Source organism: Leucopleurus acutus (genome assembly GCF_964270905.1).
Source record: "Leucopleurus acutus genome assembly, chromosome: 14".
In the NCBI taxonomy this organism is placed as follows: Eukaryota; Metazoa; Chordata; class Mammalia; order Artiodactyla; family Delphinidae; genus Leucopleurus; species Leucopleurus acutus.
The window spans coordinates 77,908,248-77,930,390 of record NC_139156.1 but is presented as its reverse complement, the minus strand read 5'-3'; the positions used below and the strand labels follow the sequence as shown (position 1 = coordinate 77,930,390).

At 52.8% G+C, this 22,143-nt stretch overlaps 1 protein-coding gene across 1 annotated transcript in view; it reads left to right on the top strand.

Moving 5' to 3' along the window:
- LOC309971810 (methionine synthase-like) overlaps positions 1 to 22,143 on the top strand; it is a gene marked incomplete at its 5' end in the record, with an annotated part of 103,830 nt that overhangs the window by 20,225 nt on the left and 61,462 nt on the right. Inside the window, one exon of the mRNA XM_082855188.1 lies at positions 2,070 to 2,151. Within this exon, the coding sequence (XP_082711314.1) occupies positions 2,070 to 2,151 (82 nt within the window). The remainder of the gene's footprint in view (positions 1 to 2,069; positions 2,152 to 22,143) is intronic.

The window sequence follows — 22,143 nt, the reverse complement described above, 5'->3', positions numbered from 1 at the left end:
CCTGCGCTAACTGGCCTAGGCCTCAACTTCCATGTCACAGCCCAGTTCTGGTGGATTATGGCTTTAGACCTTTGCTTCCTATTTATGCACAGAAATATGCTTAGAAAGGGGACAGGTGAAATGTTAGAGGCCTTGTCTGTCTCATTATGAATAAGTCTTTAGAGCCTTCCCTTAGAAGCCTCTTAAAAACACACTCACACAAATAATGCACCTTTAATATTCTCTTGGTTTTTAAAAATTACCTCAGTAATCCACACTTATTAGAACATGTCAGACAATTCAGAGGAATGGAAAGTAAAATTTAGTCTCTCCCTTCCCACTTTCAGTCCCAGTTCTAACCTCCGTATAACCAGTGCTGACTCTTTGATGTCTGTTTCTCTGTGTTTTCTAAATATACAGACACTTACATACAAGTTGATTGGTTGGGGCAGGTTGAGGGTGGTAGTGTTTTGTTTATTTTTGGCTGCATTGGGTCTTCGTTGCTGCGTGCAGGATTTCTCTACTTGTGGCGAGCGGGGACTACTCTTCGTTGTGGTGCACGGGCTTCTCACTGCGGTGGCTTCTCTTGTTGCGGAGCATGGGCTCTTGGCGTGCGGGCTTCAGTATTTGTGGCAGGTGGGCTCAGTAGTTGTGGTGCACGGGCTTAGTTGTTCCGCAGCATGTGGGATCTTCCCGGACTGGGGCTCGAATCCGTGTCCCCTGCATTGGCAGGCAGATTCTTAACCACTGTGCCACCAGGGAAGCCCTGTTTTGTTTCTTTTTTTAAATAAAATTGTATTAAACATACTGTTTTGCTACTTTAGTTTTTCCTTATAAAGTAGCATATTCTGGACATCTTTCCAAATGAAAATACATTTTAGTTGAGGGGAAAGAATATGAAAGTATCTGACTTGGGGAAAGTTGCTGCTACATTAAGGGGGAAGGAAGGAGAAGAAAAGACTGGGAACACTGTCCATCTTGTGGAAACTACTGTTGTCACCCTTTTTTTTTTTTTTTTTTTTTTTTGCTGTACGCGGGCCTCTCACTGTTGTGGCCTCTCCTGTTGCGGAGCACAGGCTCCGGACGCGCAGGCTCAGCGGCCACGGCTCGCGGGCCCAGCCGCTCCGCGGCATGTGGGATCTTCCCGGACCGGGGCACAAACCCACGTCCCCTGCATCGGCAGGCGGACTCTCAACAACTGTGCCACCAGGGAAGCCCTGTTGTCACCCTTTTATGTGGAATTGTGGCAAAGTTCACACTTCTGTCCCAGCTTCAGGGTCCTGGTTTAACTACAGTAGTGGAGGGTGTATACATTTTCAGTTCTCACTTTAATATGTTATGTTTCGTAATGAAATAGCAGATGTGTAGCCTATGCTATTGCTATAAACATTCAGCAATCAGAGGGCAATTTTGTGGTAAAATTAGGTAATTTTAAGGATTAAAGGGTGTTTCTTCCTCAGAACTGACATTTTCAAGTTTGGCAAAAGGGATTTGGGGCTGAGCTAGTGTTAGGATAAGATATTGTTGCTTTGGCCTCTCTGTGTTACTTTGTGTTGAATTTATTTACGGTCCAAGACTCCTTTGTACAAGTACAAGGTGGGCTTGAGGTGGAGAGGTGTTATTGTCTCCCGGGGGCAGGGAGCAGCAGCTGGGGAGTGGTGACCCGTGGCCCCTGCCAGTGTCTGGTTCTCCAGGGCTCCTGGCTGGAGGCCTAGCTCATCTGCAGGAAGAAACGCCACTTGACCTTTATGACAGCAAAGTGCTGTGCCTGGGCCGGTCCGTTCCCTCACTTCAGACAGGCTGCTAGTACAGAGAGCTAAGGACACCATCCTTCTCATTTTCTCCTACGTTTCTTTGTAGTCTGGGCCAAAAATCCATGCCTTTTTCCCCTTGGCTTCCCCATCTTAGGGTGGGGAGAAAGTCATTCTCATTTTCCAAGGGAAATTTGGAGTTCAATATTTATAAGTACCTTGAAATATTTCTCTGGAAGGCACTGTAGAATCACACTATCTCTAATGGTTCTGAACAAGACTTGTGTAGGAACTGTCAGCCCTGACGGATGTGTTTTTCTCCCTGACGCCTCTTTTCAGAACCCACACAGCAGTTAAAATAGCCCCAAGATACAGCGCGCCTGTGATCCACGTCCTGGACGCATCTAAGAGCGTGGTGGTGGTAAGTGTGGGCCTCGCGTTGTTTCAGACCTCCTGTGAAGGCAAAACAGAGAGCGCTGAGAGTTAGAGCTGCTATGAAGGGGCAACAGAGAGCGCTGAGATTTAGTCGGAGCTGCTGTGAAGGGGCAACAGAGAGCGCTGAGAGTTAGAGCTGATCTGAAGGGTCAACAGAAAGCGCTGAGAGTTAGAGCTGATCTGAAGGAGCAACACAGAGCGCTGAGATTTAGTCAGAGCTGCTATGAAGCGGCAACAGAGAGGGCTGAGAGTTAGAGCTGTTGTGAAGGGGCAACAGAGAGCGCTGAGATTTAGTCAGAGCTGCACTGAAGGGGCAACAGCGAGCGCTGAGAGTTAGAGCTGCGTTGATGGGGCAACAGAGCTCGCTGAGGTTTACAGCTGCTGTGAAGGGGCAACTGAGAGCGCTTAGAATTAGAGCTGCTCTCAATTAGCAAACAGAGCGGTGAGAGTTAGAGCTCCAGTGAAGGGGCAATAGAGAGCGCTGAGAGTTAAAGCTGCCTTGGGGAATCAGAGAGCACTGAGATTTAGTCAGAGCTGCTCTGAAGGGCAACAGAGAGCGGTGAGAGTTAGAGCTGCGTTAAAGTGGGAACAGAGAGTGCTGTGAGTTATAGAGCTGCACTGAAGGGGCAACGGAGAGCGCTTAGAGGTAGAGCTGCTGTGAAGGGGAAACAGAGAGAGCTCTGAGAGTTAGAGCTGCGTTGAAGGGGCAACACGGTGTGCTGAGAGATAGAGCTGGTGTGAAGGGGCAACAGAGAGCGCTGAGATTTAGTCAGAGCTACAATGAAGGGTCAACAGAGCGCTGAGAGTTATAGCTGCAATGAATGGGCAACTGTGAGCGCTGAGTTACAACTGTGTTGATGGGCAACCCAGAGCGTTGAGAGTGAGGGCTGCTGTGAAGCGGAAACAGAGTGGTGAGAGTTAGAGCTGCTGTGAAAGGGAAACAGAGAGTGGTGAGAGTTCCAGCTGTTGTGAAGGGGCAACACACGGCGCTGAGATTTAGAGCTGCTGTGTAGGGGCTACACAGAGCGCTGAGAAAGCTTCTGTGAAGGGGAAACACAGAGCGCTGAGATTTAGTCAGAGCTGCACTGAAGGGGCAACCCAGAGTGCTGTGCGTTAGAGCTGCATTGAAGGGGCAAATGAGAGCTCTTAGAGTTAGAGCTGCTGTGAAAGGGCAACAGAGATCCGTGAGAGTTACAGCTGCGTTGAAGGGGCAACACAGAGCGCTGTGAGTTAGAGCTGCATTGAAGGGGCAACTGAGAGAGCTCAGCGTTAGAGCTGCTGTGAAGGGGCAACACAGAGCACTGGAACTTAGAGCTGCTGAGAAGGGGCAACTGAGTGCACTTAGAATTACAGCTGCTGTGTAGGGGCAGCAGACAACGCTTGAAAGTCAGTCAGCGCTCCTGTGAAGGGGCACCAGGGATGGCTGAGAATTAGAGCTGCGTTGAAGAGGCAACACGGTGTGCTGAGATTTAGCGTTGCTGAGAAGGGGCAACACATAGCGCTGAGAGTTAGAGCTCCTGTGAAGGGGCAACTGATAGCGGTGAGAGGTAGTTAGAGCTGCTGTGACTGTGCAAGAGAGAGAGGTGAGAGTTAGAACTGCGTTGAAGGGGCAGCACAGAGCGCTGAGAGATAGAGCTGGTGTGAAGGGGCAACAGAGAGCGCTGAGATTTATTCAGAGCTGCTCTAAAGGGGCAACAGTCAGGGCTGAGAGTTATATCTGCTATGAATGGGCAACAGAGAGCGCTGAGATTTAGTCAGAGCTCCTCTGAAGGGGCAACAGAGCGCTTTGAGAGTTAGAGCTGCGTTGAAGGGGCAACACAGAGCATTGAGAGTCAGGGCTGCTGTGAAGGGGAAACAGAGTGGTGAGAGTTAGAGCTGTTGTGAAGGGGAAACAGAGAGCGCTGAGATTTAGTCAGAGCTCCTCTGGAGGGGCAACAGAGCGCTCTGAGAGTTAGAGCTGCTGTGAAGGGGCAACAGAAAGCGCTGAGATTTAGTCAGTGCTACTCTGAAGGGCAACAGAGCGCGCTGAGAGTTAGAGCTGCTGTGAAGGGGCAACAGAGAGTGCTGAGAGAGCTTCTGTGAAGGGGCAACACAGCGCTCTGAGATTTAGTCAGAGCTGCACTGAAGGGGCAACAGCGAGCGCTGAGAGTTAGAGCTGCGTTGAAGGGGCAACAGAGCTCGCTGAGGTTTACAGCTGCTGTGAAGGGGCAAGTGAGAGCGCTTAGAATTAGAGCTGCTCTCAATTAGCAAACAGAGCGGTGAGAGTTAGAGCTCCTGTGAAGGGGCAATAGAGAGCGCTGAGAGTTAAAGCTGCCTTGGGGAAACAGTGCGCTGAGATTTAGTCAGAGCTTCTCTGAAGGGGCAACAGAGCGCGCTGAGAGTTAGAGCTGCTGTGAAGGGGCAACTGAGAGCACTTAGAGTTAAAGCAGCTGTGAAGGGGCAACAGAGAGCGTAGAGAGTCAGGGCTGCTGTGAAGCGGAAACAGAGATTGGTGAGAGTTAGAGCTGCCGTGAAGGGGAAATAGAGAGTGGTGAGAGTTCCAGCTGTTGTGAAGGGGCAACACACAGCGCTGAGATTTAGAGCTGCTGTGAAGGGGCAACACAGATCGCTGAGATTTAGTCAGAGCTCCTCTGAAGTGGCAACAGAGCGCTCTGAGAGTTAGAGCTGCTGTGAAGGGGCAACAGAACGTGCTGAGAGAGTTTCTGTGAAGGGGCAACACAGCGCGCTGAGATTTAGTCAGAGCTGCACTGAAGGGGCAACAGCGAGCGCTGAGAGTTAGAGCTGCTGTGAAGGGGCAACAGAGCTCGCTGAGGTTTACAGCTGCTATGAAGGGGCAAGTGAGAGCGCTTAGAATTAGAGCTGCTCTCAATTAGCAAACAGAGCGGTGAGAGTTAGAGCTCCTGTGAAGGGGCAATAGAGAGCGCTGAGAGTTAAAGCTGCCTTGGGGAAAGAGAGAGCACTGAGATTTAGTCAGAGCTGCTCTGAAGGGCAACAGAGAGTGGTGAGAGTTAGAGCTGCGTTAAAGTGGGAACAGAGAGTGCTGTGAGTTATAGAGCTGCATTGAAGGGGCAACTGAGAGCGCTTAGGGTTAGAGCTGCTGTGAAGGGGAAACAGAGAGAGCTCTGAGAGTTAGAGCTGCGTTGAAGGGGAAACGCGGTGTGCTGAGAGATAGAGCTCGTGTGAAGGGGCAACAGAGAGCGCTGAGATTTAGTCAGAGCTGCTATGCAGGGGCAACAGAGCGCTGAGAGTTATAGCTGCTATGAATTGGCAACAGTGAGCGCTGAGTTACAGCTGCGTTGAAGGAGCAACCCAGAGGGTTGAGAGTCAGGGCTGCTGTGAAGCGGAAACAGAGTGGTGAGAGTTAGAGCTGCTGTGAAGGGGAAACGAGTGGTGAGAGTTGCAGCTGTTGTGAAGGGGCAACACACAGCGCTGAGAGTTAGAGCTGTTGTGAAGGGGCTACACAGAGCGCTGAGATTTAGTCAGAGCTGCACTGAAGGCGCAACAGCGAGCGCTGAGGTTTAGAGCTGCGTCGAAGGGGCAACAAAGGGCGCTTAGAATTAGAGCTGCTCTGAAGGAGCAAACAGAGCGGTGAGAGTTAGAGCTCCTGTGAAGGGGCAGTAGAGAGCTCTGAGAGATACAGCTGCTGTGGAGGGGCCACAGAGAGTACTGAGATTTCATCAGAATGCTCTGAAGTGGCAACTGAGAGCGCTTACAGTTATAGGTGCTGTGAAGGGGCAACAGAGAGCGCCGCGATTTAGGCAGAGCTGCTGTGAAGGGGCAAGAGAAAGTGCTGAGAGTTAGAGCTGATGTGAAGGGGAAACTTAGAGCGCTTAGCGTTAGAGCTGCTATGAATGGGCAACAGGGAGAGGTGAGATTAATTCAGAGCTGTTCTGAAGGGGCAAAAGAGAGCGCTGAGAGTTAGAGCTGCAGATAAGTGGCAATAGGGAGCGGTGAGAGTTATTCGAAGATGTTGTGAAGGGGCAACACAGAGCGCTGAGTTAGAGCTGTTTTGAAGGGGCAACCGGGAGCGCTGAAAGTTAGTCAGAGCTGCTCTGAAGGGTCAACAGAAAGCACGGAGAGTTAGTCAGAGCTGCTCTGAAGGGCAACAGAGCGCGGTGAGAGTAGAGCTGCTGTGAACCTCGGTGAGGTTTAGAGCTGCTGTGAAGGGGCAACTGAGAGGGCTTAGAATTAGAGCTGCTCTGAAGAAGCAAACAGAGCGCTGAGAGATTGAGCTGCTGTGGAGGGGAAACAGAGAGCGCTGAGATTTAGTCAGAGCTGCTCTGAAGGGCAACAGAGAGCGCTGAGAGAGCTTCTGTGAAGGGGCAACACAGCGCGCTGAGATTTAGTCAGAGCTGCACTGAAGGGGCAACAGCGAGCGCTGAGAATTAGAGCTGCGTTGAAGGGGCAACACAGAACGCTGAGAGTTCGAGCTGCTGTGATGGGGAAACAGCGCTGAGAATTAGAGCTGCTGTGAAGGGGCAACACAGAGAGCTGAGATTTAGCAATGCTGAGAAGAGGCAACACAGAGCGCTGAGAGTTAGAGCTCCTGCGAAGGGGCAACAGATAGCAGTGAGAGTTAGAGCTCCTGCGAAGGGGCAACAGATAGCGGTGAGAGTTAGAGCGGCTGTGATGGGGCAACAGACAGGGCTGAGCCGTAGAGCTGCTGTGAAGGGGCAACTGAGAGCACTTAGAGTTACAGCTGCTGTGAAGGGGCAACACAGAGCGCTTGAGAGTCAGTCAATGCTCCTGTGAAAGGGCAACACAGTGCGCTGAGATTTAGTGAGAGCTGCACTGAAGGGGCAACCCAGAGTGCTGTGCGTTAGAGCTGCATTGAAGGGGCAAATGAGAGCTCTTAGAGTTAGAGCTGCTGTGAAAGGGCAACAGAGATCCGTGAGAGTTACAGCTGCGTTGAAGGGGCAACACAGAGCGCTGTGAGTTAGAGCTGCATTGAAGGGGCAACTGAGAGAGCTCAGCGTTAGAGCTGCTGTGAAGGGGCAACACAGAGCACTGGAAGTTAGAGCTGCTGTGAAGGGGCAACACAGAGCACTGGAAGTTAGAGCTGCTGTGAAGGGGCAACACAGAGCACTGGAAGTTAGAGCTGCTGAGAAGGGGCAACTGAGTGCACTTAGAGTTACAGCTGCTGTGTAGGGGCAGCAGACAACGCTTGAGAGTCAGTCAGCGCTCCTGTGAAGGGGCACCAGGGATCGCTGCGAATTAGAGCTGCGTTGAAGAGGCAACACGGAGTGGTGAGATTTAGCGTTGCTGAGAAGGGGCAACACATAGCGCTGAGAGTTAGAGCTCCTGCGAAGGGGCATCAGATAGCGGTGAGAGGTAGTTAGAGCTGCTGTGACTGTGCAAGAGAGAGAGGTGAGAGTTAGAACTGCGTTGAAGGGGCAGCACAGAGCGCCGAGAGATAGAGCTGCTGTGAAGGGGCAACAGCGAGCGCTGAGAGTTAGAGCTGCGTTGAAGGGGCAACACAGCGCTGAGATTTAGTCAGAGCTGCTCTGAAGAGGCAACAGCGAGCGCTGAGCGTTAGAGCTGCGTTGAAGGGGCAAGAGAGAGCGATGAGGTTTACAGCTGCTGTGAACGGGCAACTGAGAGCGCTTAGAATTAGAGCTGCTCTGAAGGAGCAAACAGAGCGGTGAGAGTTAGTCAGAGCTCCTGTGAAGGGACAATAGAGAGCGCCGAGAGTTAGAGCTGCTGTGAAGGGGCAACACAGAGCACTGGAAGTTAGAGCTGCTGAGAAGGGGCAACTGAGAGCACTTAGAGTTACAGCTGCTGTGAAGGGGCAACACAGAGCGCTTGAGAGTCAGTCAATGCTCCTGTGAAAGGGCAACACAGTGCGCTGAGATTTAGTGAGAGCTGCACTGAAGGGGCAACAGCGAGCGCTGAGCGTTAGAGCTGCGTTGAAGGGGCAACACAGAGCGTTGAGAGTCAGGGCTGCTGTGAAGCGGAAACAGAGTGGTGAGAGTTAGAGCTGCTGTGAAGGGGAAACAGAGAGCGCTGAGATTTAGTCAGAGCTCCTCTGGAGGGGCAACAGAGCGCTCTGAGAGTTAGAGCTGCTGTGAAGGGGCAACAGAAAGCGCTGAGATTTAGTCAGTGCTACTCTGAAGGGCAACAGAGCGCGCTGAGAGTTAGAGCTGCTGTGAAGGGGCAACAGAGAGCGCTGAGAGAGCTTCTGTGAAGGGGCAACACAGCGCGCTGAGATTTAGTCAGAGCTGCACTGAAGGGGCAACAGCGAGCGCTGAGAGTTAGAGCTGCGTTGAAGGGGCAACAGAGCTCGCTGAGGTTTACAGCTGCTGTGAAGGGGCAAGTGAGAGCGCTTAGAATTAGAGCTGCTCTCAAGTAGCAAACAGAGCGGTGAGAGTTAGAGCTCCTGTGAAGGGGCAATAGAGAGCGCTGAGAGTTAAAGCTGCCTTGGGGAAACAGTGCGCTGAGATTTAGTCAGAGCTGCTCTGAAGGGCAACAGAGTGCTCTGAGTGTTAGAGTTGCTCTGAAGGGGCAATAAAGAGTGCTGAGAATTAGAACTGCATTGAAGTGGCAACACAGGTTGCTGAGAGTCAGAGCTGCTGTGAAGGGGCAACGGAGAGCGCTGATTTATTGCTGTTGTGAAGGGGCAGTAAAGAGTGGTGAGCATTAGAGCTGCGTTGAAGGGGCAACACAGGGCGCTGAGAGTTAGAGCTGCTGTGAAGGGGCAACCGGGAGCGCTGAGAGTTAGTCAGACTGATCTGAAGGGTCAACAGAAAGCACGGAGAGTTAGTCAGAGCTGCTCTGAAGGGCAACAGAGCGCGCTGAGAGTTAGAGCTGCTGTGAACCTCGGTGAGGTTTAGAGCTGCTGTGAAGGGGCAACTGAGAGGGCTTAGAATTAGAGCTGCTCTGAAGAAGCAAACAGAGCGCTGAGAGATTGAGCTGCTGTGGAGGGGAAACAGAGAGCGCTGAGATTTAGTCAGAGCTGCTCTGAAGGGCAACAGAGAGCGCTGAGAGTGCTTCTGTGAAGGGGCAACACAGTGCGCTGAGATTTAGTGAGAGCTGCACTGAAGGGGCAACAGCGAGCGCTGAGAGTTAGAGCTGCGTTGAAGGGGCAACACAGAGCGTTGAGAGTCAGGGCTGCTGTGAAGCGGAAACAGAGTGGTGAGAGATAGAGCTGCTGTGAAGGGGAAACAGAGAGTGGAGAGAGTTCGAGCTGTTGTGAAGGGGCAACACACAGCGCTGAGAGTTAGAGCTGCTGTGAAGGGGCAGCAGCGCTCGCTGAGGTTCAGAGCTGCTGTGAAGGGGCAACTGAGAGCGCTTAGAATTAGAGCTGCTCTGAAGAAGCAAACAGAGTGCTGAGAGATAGAGCTGCTGTGGAGGGGAAACAGAGAGCGCTGATAGTTAGAGCTGCGTTAACGGGGCAACAAAGAGTGCTGTGAGTTAGAGCTGCATTGAAGGGGTAAATGAGAGCGCTTAGATTTAGAGCTGCTCTCCAGTAGCAAACAGAGCGGTGAGAGTTAGTCAGAGCTCCTGTGAAGGGGCAATAGAGAGCACTGAGAGTTCAAGCTGCTTTGGAGAGCAAACAGAAGCGCTGAGATCTAGTCAGAGCTGCTCTGAAGGGGCAACAGAGCGCTGAGAGTTATAGCTGCTATGAATGGTCAACAGAGAGCGCTGAAATGTAGTCAGAGCTCCTCTGAAGGGGCAACAGAGCGCTCTGAGAGTTAGAGCTGCTGTGAAGGGGCAACTGAGAGCGCTTAGAGTTAAAGCCGCTGTGAAGGGGCAACAGAGAGCGTAGAGAGTCAGGGCTGCTGTGAAGCGGAAACAGACATTGGTGAGAGTTAGAGCTGCTGTGAAGGGGAAACAGAGAGTGGTGAGAGTTCCAGCTGTTGTGAAGGGGCAACACACAGCGCTGAGATTTAGAGATGCTGGGAAGGGGCGACACAGCGCGCTGAGATTTAGTCAGAGCTGCACTGAAGGGGCAACAGAGCGCTCTGAGAGTTAGAGCTGCTGTGAAGGGGCCACAGAAAGCGCTGAGATTTAGTCAGTGCTACTCTGAAGGGCAACCGAGCGCGCTGAGATTTAGAGCTGCTGTGAAGGGGCAACAGAGCGTGCTGAGAGAGTTTCTGTGAAGGGGCAACACAGCGCGCTGAGAGATAGAGCTGGTGTGAAGAGGACACAGAGAGCGCTGAGATTCAGTCAGAGCTGCTATGAAGGGGCAACAGAGCGCTGACAGTTAGAGCTGCTATGAATGGGCAACAGAGAGCGCTGAGATTTAGTCAGAGCTCCTCTGGAGGGGCAACAGAGCGCTCTGAGAGTTAGAGCTGCTGTGAAGGGGCAACAGAAAGCGCTGAGATTTAGTCAGTGCTACTCTGAAGGGCAACAGAGCGCGCTGAGAGTTAGAGCTGCTGTGAAGGGGCAACAGAGAGTGCTGAGAGAGCTTCTGTGAAGGGGCAACACAGCGCGCTGAGATTTAGTCAGAGCTGCTCTGAAGGGCAACAGAGAGCAGTGAGAGATAGAGCTGCGTTAAAGTGGGAACAGAGAGTGCTGTGAGTTATAGAGCTGCATTGAAGGGGCAACTGAGAGCGCTTAGAGTTAGAGCTGCTGTGAAGGGGAAACAGAGAGCGCTCTGAGTTAGAGCTGCGTTGAAGGGGCAACGCGGTGTGCTGAGAGATAGAGCTCGTGTGAAGGGGCAACAGAGAGCGCTGAGATTTAGTCAGAGCTACAATGAAGGGTCAACAGAGCGCTGAGAGTTATAGCTACTATGAATGGGCAACAGTGAGCGCCGAGTTACAGCTGTGTTGATGGGCAACCCAGAGCGTTGAGAGTGAGGGCTGCTGTGAAGCAGAAACAGAGTGGGGAGAGTTAGAGCTGTTGTGAAGGGGCAACACACAGCGGTGAGATTTAGAGCTGCTGTGTAGGGGCTACACAGAGCACTGAGAAAGCTTCTGTGAAGGGGAAACACAGAGCGCTGAGATTTAGTCAGAGCTCCTCTGAAGTGGCAACAGAGCGCTCTGAGAGTTAGAGCTGCTGTGAAGGGGCAACAGAGAGCGTAGAGAGTCAGGGCTGCTGTGAAGCGGAAACAGAGATTGGTGAGAGTTAGAGCTGCCGTGAAGGGGAAATAGAGAGTGGTGAGAGTTCCAGCTGTTGTGAAGGGGCAACACACAGCGCTGAGATTTAGAGCTGCTGTGAAGGGGCAACACAGATCGCTGAGATTTAGTCAGAGCTCCTCTGAAGTGGCAACAGAGCGCTCTGAGAGTTAGAGCTGCTGTGAAGGGGCAACAGAACGTGCTGAGAGAGTTTCTGTGAAGGGGCAACACAGCGCGCTGAGATTTAGTCAGAGCTGCACTGAAGGGGCAACAGCGAGCGCTGAGAGTTAGAGCTGCTGTGAAGGGGCAACAGAGCTCGCTGAGGTTTACAGCTGCTATGAAGGGGCAAGTGAGAGCGCTTAGAATTAGAGCTGCTCTCAATTAGCAAACAGAGCGGTGAGAGTTAGAGCTCCTGTGAAGGGGCAATAGAGAGCGCTGAGAGTTAAAGCTGCCTTGGGGAAAGAGAGAGCACTGAGATTTAGTCAGAGCTGCTCTGAAGGGCAACAGAGAGTGGTGAGAGTTAGAGCTGCGTTAAAGTGGGAACAGAGAGTGCTGTGAGTTATAGAGCTGCATTGAAGGGGCAACTGAGAGCGCTTAGGGTTAGAGCTGCTGTGAAGGGGAAACAGAGAGAGCTCTGAGAGTTAGAGCTGCGTTGAAGGGGAAACGCGGTGTGCTGAGAGATAGAGCTCGTGTGAAGGGGCAACAGAGAGCGCTGAGATTTAGTCAGAGCTGCTATGCAGGGGCAACAGAGCGCTGAGAGTTATAGCTGCTATGAATTGGCAACAGTGAGCGCTGAGTTACAGCTGCGTTGAAGGAGCAACCCAGAGGGTTGAGAGTCAGGGCTGCTGTGAAGCGGAAACAGAGTGGTGAGAGTTAGAGCTGCTGTGAAGGGGAAACGAGTGGTGAGAGTTGCAGCTGTTGTGAAGGGGCAACACACAGCGCTGAGAGTTAGAGCTGTTGTGAAGGGGCTACACAGAGCGCTGAGATTTAGTCAGAGCTGCACTGAAGGCGCAACAGCGAGCGCTGAGGTTTAGAGCTGCGTCGAAGGGGCAACAAAGGGCGCTTAGAATTAGAGCTGCTCTGAAGGAGCAAACAGAGCGGTGAGAGTTAGAGCTCCTGTGAAGGGGCAGTAGAGAGCTCTGAGAGATACAGCTGCTGTGGAGGGGCCACAGAGAGTACTGAGATTTCATCAGAATGCTCTGAAGTGGCAACTGAGAGCGCTTACAGTTATAGGTGCTGTGAAGGGGCAACAGAGAGCGCCGCGATTTAGGCAGAGCTGCTGTGAAGGGGCAAGAGAAAGTGCTGAGAGTTAGAGCTGATGTGAAGGGGAAACTTAGAGCGCTTAGCGTTAGAGCTGCTATGAATGGGCAACAGGGAGAGGTGAGATTAATTCAGAGCTGTTCTGAAGGGGCAAAAGAGAGCGCTGAGAGTTAGAGCTGCAGATAAGTGGCAATAGGGAGCGGTGAGAGTTATTCGAAGATGTTGTGAAGGGGCAACACAGAGCGCTGAGTTAGAGCTGTTTTGAAGGGGCAACCGGGAGCGCTGAAAGTTAGTCAGAGCTGCTCTGAAGGGTCAACAGAAAGCACGGAGAGTTAGTCAGAGCTGCTCTGAAGGGCAACAGAGCGCGGTGAGAGTAGAGCTGCTGTGAACCTCGGTGAGGTTTAGAGCTGCTGTGAAGGGGCAACTGAGAGGGCTTAGAATTAGAGCTGCTCTGAAGAAGCAAACAGAGCGCTGAGAGATTGAGCTGCTGTGGAGGGGAAACAGAGAGCGCTGAGATTTAGTCAGAGCTGCTCTGAAGGGCAACAGAGAGCGCTGAGAGAGCTTCTGTGAAGGGGCAACACAGCGCGCTGAGATTTAGTCAGAGCTGCACTGAAGGGGCAACAGCGAGCGCTGAGAATTAGAGCTGCGTTGAAGGGGCAACACAGAACGCTGAGAGTTCGAGCTGCTGTGATGGGGAAACAGCGCTGAGAATTAGAGCTGCTGTGAAGGGGCAACACAGAGAGCTGAGATTTAGCAATGCTGAGAAGAGGCAACACAGAGCGCTGAGAGTTAGAGCTCCTGCGAAGGGGCAACAGATAGCAGTGAGAGTTAGAGCTCCTGCGAAGGGGCAACAGATAGCGGTGAGAGTTAGAGCGGCTGTGATGGGGCAACAGACAGGGCTGAGCCGTAGAGCTGCTGTGAAGGGGCAACTGAGAGCACTTAGAGTTACAGCTGCTGTGAAGGGGCAACACAGAGCGCTTGAGAGTCAGTCAATGCTCCTGTGAAAGGGCAACACAGTGCGCTGAGATTTAGTGAGAGCTGCACTGAAGGGGCAACCCAGAGTGCTGTGCGTTAGAGCTGCATTGAAGGGGCAAATGAGAGCTCTTAGAGTTAGAGCTGCTGTGAAAGGGCAACAGAGATCCGTGAGAGTTACAGCTGCGTTGAAGGGGCAACACAGAGCGCTGTGAGTTAGAGCTGCATTGAAGGGGCAACTGAGAGAGCTCAGCGTTAGAGCTGCTGTGAAGGGGCAACACAGAGCACTGGAAGTTAGAGCTGCTGTGAAGGGGCAACACAGAGCACTGGAAGTTAGAGCTGCTGTGAAGGGGCAACACAGAGCACTGGAAGTTAGAGCTGCTGAGAAGGGGCAACTGAGTGCACTTAGAGTTACAGCTGCTGTGTAGGGGCAGCAGACAACGCTTGAGAGTCAGTCAGCGCTCCTGTGAAGGGGCACCAGGGATCGCTGCGAATTAGAGCTGCGTTGAAGAGGCAACACGGAGTGGTGAGATTTAGCGTTGCTGAGAAGGGGCAACACATAGCGCTGAGAGTTAGAGCTCCTGCGAAGGGGCATCAGATAGCGGTGAGAGGTAGTTAGAGCTGCTGTGACTGTGCAAGAGAGAGAGGTGAGAGTTAGAACTGCGTTGAAGGGGCAGCACAGAGCGCCGAGAGATAGAGCTGCTGTGAAGGGGCAACAGCGAGCGCTGAGAGTTAGAGCTGCGTTGAAGGGGCAACACAGCGCTGAGATTTAGTCAGAGCTGCTCTGAAGAGGCAACAGCGAGCGCTGAGCGTTAGAGCTGCGTTGAAGGGGCAAGAGAGAGCGATGAGGTTTACAGCTGCTGTGAACGGGCAACTGAGAGCGCTTAGAATTAGAGCTGCTCTGAAGGAGCAAACAGAGCGGTGAGAGTTAGTCAGAGCTCCTGTGAAGGGACAATAGAGAGCGCCGAGAGTTAGAGCTGCTGTGAAGGGGCAACACAGAGCACTGGAAGTTAGAGCTGCTGAGAAGGGGCAACTGAGAGCACTTAGAGTTACAGCTGCTGTGAAGGGGCAACACAGAGCGCTTGAGAGTCAGTCAATGCTCCTGTGAAAGGGCAACACAGTGCGCTGAGATTTAGTGAGAGCTGCACTGAAGGGGCAACAGCGAGCGCTGAGCGTTAGAGCTGCGTTGAAGGGGCAACACAGAGCGTTGAGAGTCAGGGCTGCTGTGAAGCGGAAACAGAGTGGTGAGAGTTAGAGCTGCTGTGAAGGGGAAACAGAGAGCGCTGAGATTTAGTCAGAGCTCCTCTGGAGGGGCAACAGAGCGCTCTGAGAGTTAGAGCTGCTGTGAAGGGGCAACAGAAAGCGCTGAGATTTAGTCAGTGCTACTCTGAAGGGCAACAGAGCGCGCTGAGAGTTAGAGCTGCTGTGAAGGGGCAACAGAGAGCGCTGAGAGAGCTTCTGTGAAGGGGCAACACAGCGCGCTGAGATTTAGTCAGAGCTGCACTGAAGGGGCAACAGCGAGCGCTGAGAGTTAGAGCTGCGTTGAAGGGGCAACAGAGCTCGCTGAGGTTTACAGCTGCTGTGAAGGGGCAAGTGAGAGCGCTTAGAATTAGAGCTGCTCTCAAGTAGCAAACAGAGCGGTGAGAGTTAGAGCTCCTGTGAAGGGGCAATAGAGAGCGCTGAGAGTTAAAGCTGCCTTGGGGAAACAGTGCGCTGAGATTTAGTCAGAGCTGCTCTGAAGGGCAACAGAGTGCTCTGAGTGTTAGAGTTGCTCTGAAGGGGCAATAAAGAGTGCTGAGAATTAGAACTGCATTGAAGTGGCAACACAGGTTGCTGAGAGTCAGAGCTGCTGTGAAGGGGCAACGGAGAGCGCTGATTTATTGCTGTTGTGAAGGGGCAGTAAAGAGTGGTGAGCATTAGAGCTGCGTTGAAGGGGCAACACAGGGCGCTGAGAGTTAGAGCTGCTGTGAAGGGGCAACCGGGAGCGCTGAGAGTTAGTCAGACTGATCTGAAGGGTCAACAGAAAGCACGGAGAGTTAGTCAGAGCTGCTCTGAAGGGCAACAGAGCGCGCTGAGAGTTAGAGCTGCTGTGAACCTCGGTGAGGTTTAGAGCTGCTGTGAAGGGGCAACTGAGAGGGCTTAGAATTAGAGCTGCTCTGAAGAAGCAAACAGAGCGCTGAGAGATTGAGCTGCTGTGGAGGGGAAACAGAGAGCGCTGAGATTTAGTCAGAGCTGCTCTGAAGGGCAACAGAGAGCGCTGAGAGTGCTTCTGTGAAGGGGCAACACAGTGCGCTGAGATTTAGTGAGAGCTGCACTGAAGGGGCAACAGCGAGCGCTGAGAGTTAGAGCTGCGTTGAAGGGGCAACACAGAGCGTTGAGAGTCAGGGCTGCTGTGAAGCGGAAACAGAGTGGTGAGAGATAGAGCTGCTGTGAAGGGGAAACAGAGAGTGGAGAGAGTTCGAGCTGTTGTGAAGGGGCAACACACAGCGCTGAGAGTTAGAGCTGCTGTGAAGGGGCAGCAGCGCTCGCTGAGGTTCAGAGCTGCTGTGAAGGGGCAACTGAGAGCGCTTAGAATTAGAGCTGCTCTGAAGAAGCAAACAGAGTGCTGAGAGATAGAGCTGCTGTGGAGGGGAAACAGAGAGCGCTGATAGTTAGAGCTGCGTTAACGGGGCAACAAAGAGTGCTGTGAGTTAGAGCTGCATTGAAGGGGTAAATGAGAGCGCTTAGATTTAGAGCTGCTCTCCAGTAGCAAACAGAGCGGTGAGAGTTAGTCAGAGCTCCTGTGAAGGGGCAATAGAGAGCACTGAGAGTTCAAGCTGCTTTGGAGAGCAAACAGAAGCGCTGAGATCTAGTCAGAGCTGCTCTGAAGGGGCAACAGAGCGCTGAGAGTTATAGCTGCTATGAATGGTCAACAGAGAGCGCTGAAATGTAGTCAGAGCTCCTCTGAAGGGGCAACAGAGCGCTCTGAGAGTTAGAGCTGCTGTGAAGGGGCAACTGAGAGCGCTTAGAGTTAAAGCCGCTGTGAAGGGGCAACAGAGAGCGTAGAGAGTCAGGGCTGCTGTGAAGCGGAAACAGACATTGGTGAGAGTTAGAGCTGCTGTGAAGGGGAAACAGAGAGTGGTGAGAGTTCCAGCTGTTGTGAAGGGGCAACACACAGCGCTGAGATTTAGAGATGCTGGGAAGGGGCGACACAGCGCGCTGAGATTTAGTCAGAGCTGCACTGAAGGGGCAACAGAGCGCTCTGAGAGTTAGAGCTGCTGTGAAGGGGCCACAGAAAGCGCTGAGATTTAGTCAGTGCTACTCTGAAGGGCAACCGAGCGCGCTGAGATTTAGAGCTGCTGTGAAGGGGCAACAGAGCGTGCTGAGAGAGTTTCTGTGAAGGGGCAACACAGCGCGCTGAGAGATAGAGCTGGTGTGAAGAGGACACAGAGAGCGCTGAGATTCAGTCAGAGCTGCTATGAAGGGGCAACAGAGCGCTGACAGTTAGAGCTGCTATGAATGGGCAACAGAGAGCGCTGAGATTTAGTCAGAGCTCCTCTGGAGGGGCAACAGAGCGCTCTGAGAGTTAGAGCTGCTGTGAAGGGGCAACAGAAAGCGCTGAGATTTAGTCAGTGCTACTCTGAAGGGCAACAGAGCGCGCTGAGAGTTAGAGCTGCTGTGAAGGGGCAACAGAGAGTGCTGAGAGAGCTTCTGTGAAGGGGCAACACAGCGCGCTGAGATTTAGTCAGAGCTGCTCTGAAGGGCAACAGAGAGCAGTGAGAGATAGAGCTGCGTTAAAGTGGGAACAGAGAGTGCTGTGAGTTATAGAGCTGCATTGAAGGGGCAACTGAGAGCGCTTAGAGTTAGAGCTGCTGTGAAGGGGAAACAGAGAGCGCTCTGAGTTAGAGCTGCGTTGAAGGGGCAACGCGGTGTGCTGAGAGATAGAGCTCGTGTGAAGGGGCAACAGAGAGCGCTGAGATTTAGTCAGAGCTACAATGAAGGGTCAACAGAGCGCTGAGAGTTATAGCTACTATGAATGGGCAACAGTGAGCGCCGAGTTACAGCTGTGTTGATGGGCAACCCAGAGCGTTGAGAGTGAGGGCTGCTGTGAAGCAGAAACAGAGTGGGGAGAGTTAGAGCTGTTGTGAAGGGGCAACACACAGCGGTGAGATTTAGAGCTGCTGTGTAGGGGCTACACAGAGCGCTGAGAAAGCTTCTGTGAAGGGGCAACACAGAGCGCTGAGATTTAGTCAGAGCTGCACTGAAGGGGCAACCCAGAGTGCTGTGCGTTAGAGCTGCATTGAAGGGGCAAATGAGAGCTCTTAGAGTTAGAGCTGCTGTGAAAGGGCAACAGAGATCCGTGAGAGTTACAGCTGCGTTGAAGGGGCAACACAGAGCGCTGTGAGTTAGAGCTGCATTGAAGGGGCAACTGAGAGAGCTCAGCGTTAGAGCTGCTGTGAAGGGGCAACACAGAGCACTGGAAGTTAGAGCTGCTGTGAAGGGGCAACACAGAGCACTGGAAGTTAGAGCTGCTGTGAAGGGGCAACACAGAGCACTGGAAGTTAGAGCTACTGAGAAGGGGCAGCTGAGTGCACTTAGAGTTACAGCTGCTGTGTAGGGGCAGCAGACAACGCTTGAGAGTCAGTCAGCGCTCCTGTGAAGGGGCACCAGGGATCGCTGCGAATTAGAGCTGCGTTGAAGAGGCAACACGGAGTGGTGAGATTTAGCGTTGCTGAGAAGGGGCAACACATAGCGCTGAGAGTTAGAGCTCCTGCGAAGGGGCATCAGATAGCGGTGAGAGGTAGTTAGAGCTGCTGTGACTGTGCAAGAGAGAGAGGTGAGAGTTAGAACTGCGTTGAAGGGGCAGCACAGAGCGCCGAGAGATAGAGCTGCTGTGAAGGGGCAACAGCGAGCGCTGAGAGTTAGAGCTGCGTTGAAGGGGCAACACAGCGCTGAGATTTAGTCAGAGCTGCTCTGAAGAGGCAACAGCGAGCGCTGAGCGTTAGAGCTGCGTTGAAGGGGCAAGAGAGAGCGATGAGGTTTACAGCTGCTGTGAACGGGCAACTGAGAGCGCTTAGAATTAGAGCTGCTCTGAAGGAGCAAACAGAGCGGTGAGAGTTAGTCAGAGCTCCTGTGAAGGGACAATAGAGAGCGCCGAGAGTTAGAGCTGCTGTGAAGGGGCAACACAGAGCACTGGAAGTTAGAGCTGCTGAGAAGGGGCAACTGAGAGCACTTAGAGTTACAGCTGCTGTGAAGGGGCAACACAGAGCGCTTGAGAGTCAGTCAATGCTCCTGTGAAAGGGCAACACAGTGCGCTGAGATTTAGTGAGAGCTGCACTGAAGGGGCAACAGCGAGCGCTGAGCGTTAGAGCTGCGTTGAAGGGGCAACACAGAGCGTTGAGAGTCAGGGCTGCTGTGAAGCGGAAACAGAGTGGTGAGAGTTAGAGCTGCTGTGAAGGGGAAACAGAGAGCGCTGAGATTTAGTCAGAGCTCCTCTGGAGGGGCAACAGAGCGCTCTGAGAGTTAGAGCTGCTGTGAAGGGGCAACAGAAAGCGCTGAGATTTAGTCAGTGCTACTCTGAAGGGCAACAGAGCGCGCTGAGAGTTAGAGCTGCTGTGAAGGGGCAACAGAGAGTGCTGAGAGGGCTTCTGTGAAGGGGCAACACAGCGCGCTGAGATTTAGTCAGAGCTGCACTGAAGGGGCAACAGCGAGCGCTGAGAGTTAGAGCTGCGTTGAAGGGGCAACAGAGCTCGCTGAGGTTTACAGCTGCTGTGAAGGGGCAAGTGAGAGCGCTTAGAATTAGAGCTGCTCTCAAGTAGCAAACAGAGCGGTGAGAGTTAGAGCTCCTGTGAAGGGGCAATAGAGAGCGCTGAGAGTTAAAGCTGCCTTGGGGAAACAGTGCGCTGAGATTTAGTCAGAGCTGCTCTGAAGGGCAACAGAGTGCTCTGAGTGTTAGAGTTGCTCTGAAGGGGCAATAAAGAGTGCTGAGAATTAGAACTGCATTGAAGTGGCAACACAGGTTGCTGAGAGTCAGAGCTGCTGTGAAGGGGCAACGGAGAGCGCTGATTTATTGCTGTTGTGAAGGGGCAGTAAAGAGTGGTGAGCATTAGAGCTGCGTTGAAGGGGCAACACAGGGCGCTGAGAGTTAGAGCTGCTGTGAAGGGGCAACCGGGAGCGCTGAGAGTTACTCAGACTGATCTGAAGGGTCAACAGAAAGCACGGAGAGTTAGTCAGAGCTGCTCTGAAGGGCAACAGAGCGCGCTGAGAGTTAGAGCTGCTGTGAACCTCGGTGAGGTTTAGAGCTGCTGTGAAGGGGCAACTGAGAGGGCTTAGAATTAGAGCTGCTCTGAAGAAGCAAACAGAGCGCTGAGAGATTGAGCTGCTGTGGAGGGGAAACAGAGAGCGCTGAGATTTAGTCAGAGCTGCTCTGAAGGGCAACAGAGAGCGCTGAGAGTGCTTCTGTGAAGGGGCAACACAGTGCGCTGAGATTTAGTGAGAGCTGCACTGAAGGGGCAACAGCGAGCGCTGAGAGTTAGAGCTGCGTTGAAGGGGCAACACAGAGCGTTGAGAGTCAGGGCTGCTGTGAAGCGGAAACAGAGTGGTGAGAGATAGAGCTGCTGTGAAGGGGAAACAGAGAGTGGAGAGAGTTCGAGCTGTTGTGAAGGGGCAACACACAGCGCTGAGAGTTAGAGCTGCTGTGAAGGGGCAGCAGCGCTCGCTGAGGTTCAGAGCTGCTGTGAAGGGGCAACTGAGAGCGCTTAGAATTAGAGCTGCTCTGAAGAAGCAAACAGAGTGCTGAGAGATAGAGCTGCTGTGGAGGGGAAACAGAGAGCGCTGATAGTTAGAGCTGCGTTAACGGGGCAACAAAGAGTGCTGTGAGTTAGAGCTGCATTGAAGGGGTAAATGAGAGCGCTTAGATTTAGAGCTGCTCTCCAGTAGCAAACAGAGCGGTGAGAGTTAGTCAGAGCTCCTGTGAAGGGGCAATAGAGAGCACTGAGAGTTCAAGCTGCTTTGGAGAGCAAACAGAAGCGCTGAGATCTAGTCAGAGCTGCTCTGAAGGGGCAACAGAGCGCTGAGAGTTATAGCTGCTATGAATGGTCAACAGAGAGCGCTGAAATGTAGTCAGAGCTCCTCTGAAGGGGCAACAGAGCGCTCTGAGAGTTAGAGCTGCTGTGAAGGGGCAACTGAGAGCGCTTAGAGTTAAAGCCGCTGTGAAGGGGCAACAGAGAGCGTAGAGAGTCAGGGCTGCTGTGAAGCGGAAACAGACATTGGTGAGAGTTAGAGCTGCTGTGAAGGGGAAACAGAGAGTGGTGAGAGTTCCAGCTGTTGTGAAGGGGCAACACACAGCGCTGAGATTTAGAGATGCTGGGAAGGGGCGACACAGCGCGCTGAGATTTAGTCAGAGCTGCACTGAAGGGGCAACAGAGCGCTCTGAGAGTTAGAGCTGCTGTGAAGGGGCCACAGAAAGCGCTGAGATTTAGTCAGTGCTACTCTGAAGGGCAACCGAGCGCGCTGAGATTTAGAGCTGCTGTGAAGGGGCAACAGAGCGTGCTGAGAGAGTTTCTGTGAAGGGGCAACACAGCGCGCTGAGAGATAGAGCTGGTGTGAAGAGGACACAGAGAGCGCTGAGATTCAGTCAGAGCTGCTATGAAGGGGCAACAGAGCGCTGAGAGTTAGAGCTGCTATGAATGGGCAACAGAGAGCGCTGAGATTTAGTCAGAGCTCCTCTGGAGGGGCAACAGAGCGCTCTGAGAGTTAGAGCTGCTGTGAAGGGGCAACAGAAAGCGCTGAGATTTAGTCAGTGCTACTCTGAAGGGCAACAGAGCGCGCTGAGAGTTAGAGCTGCTGTGAAGGGGCAACAGAGAGTGCTGAGAGGGCTTCTGTGAAGGGGCAACACAGCGCGCTGAGATTTAGTCAGAGCTGCACTGAAGGGGCAACAGAGAGCGGTGAGAGTTAGAGCTGCGTTAAAGTGGGAACAGAGAGTGCTGTGAGTTATAGAGCTGCATTGAAGGGGCAACTGAGAGCTCTTAGAGTTAGAGCTGCTGTGAAAGGGCAACAGAGATCCGTGAGAGTTACAGCTGCGTTGAAGGGGCAACACAGAGCGCTGTGAGTTAGAGCTGCATTGAAGGGGCAACTGAGAGAGCTCAGCGTTAGAGCTGCTGTGAAGGGGCAACACAGAGCACTGGAAGTTAGAGCTGCTGTGAAGGGGCAACACAGAGCACTGGAAGTTAGAGCTGCTGTGAAGGGGCAACACAGAGCACTGGAAGTTAGAGCTGCTGAGAAGGGGCAACTGAGTGCACTTAGAGTTACAGCTGCTGTGTAGGGGCAGCAGACAACGCTTGAGAGTCAGTCAGCGCTCCTGTGAAGGGGCACCAGGGATCGCTGCGAATTAGAGCTGCGTTGAAGAGGCAACACGGAGTGGTGAGATTTAGCGTTGCTGAGAAGGGGCAACACATAGCGCTGAGAGTTAGAGCTCCTGCGAAGGGGCATCAGATAGCGGTGAGAGGTAGTTAGAGCTGCTGTGACTGTGCAAGAGAGAGAGGTGAGAGTTAGAACTGCGTTGAAGGGGCAGCACAGAGCGCCGAGAGATAGAGCTGCTGTGAAGGGGCAACAGCGAGCGCTGAGAGTTAGAGCTGCGTTGAAGGGGCAACACAGCGCTGAGATTTAGTCAGAGCTGCTCTGAAGAGGCAACAGCGAGCGCTGAGCGTTAG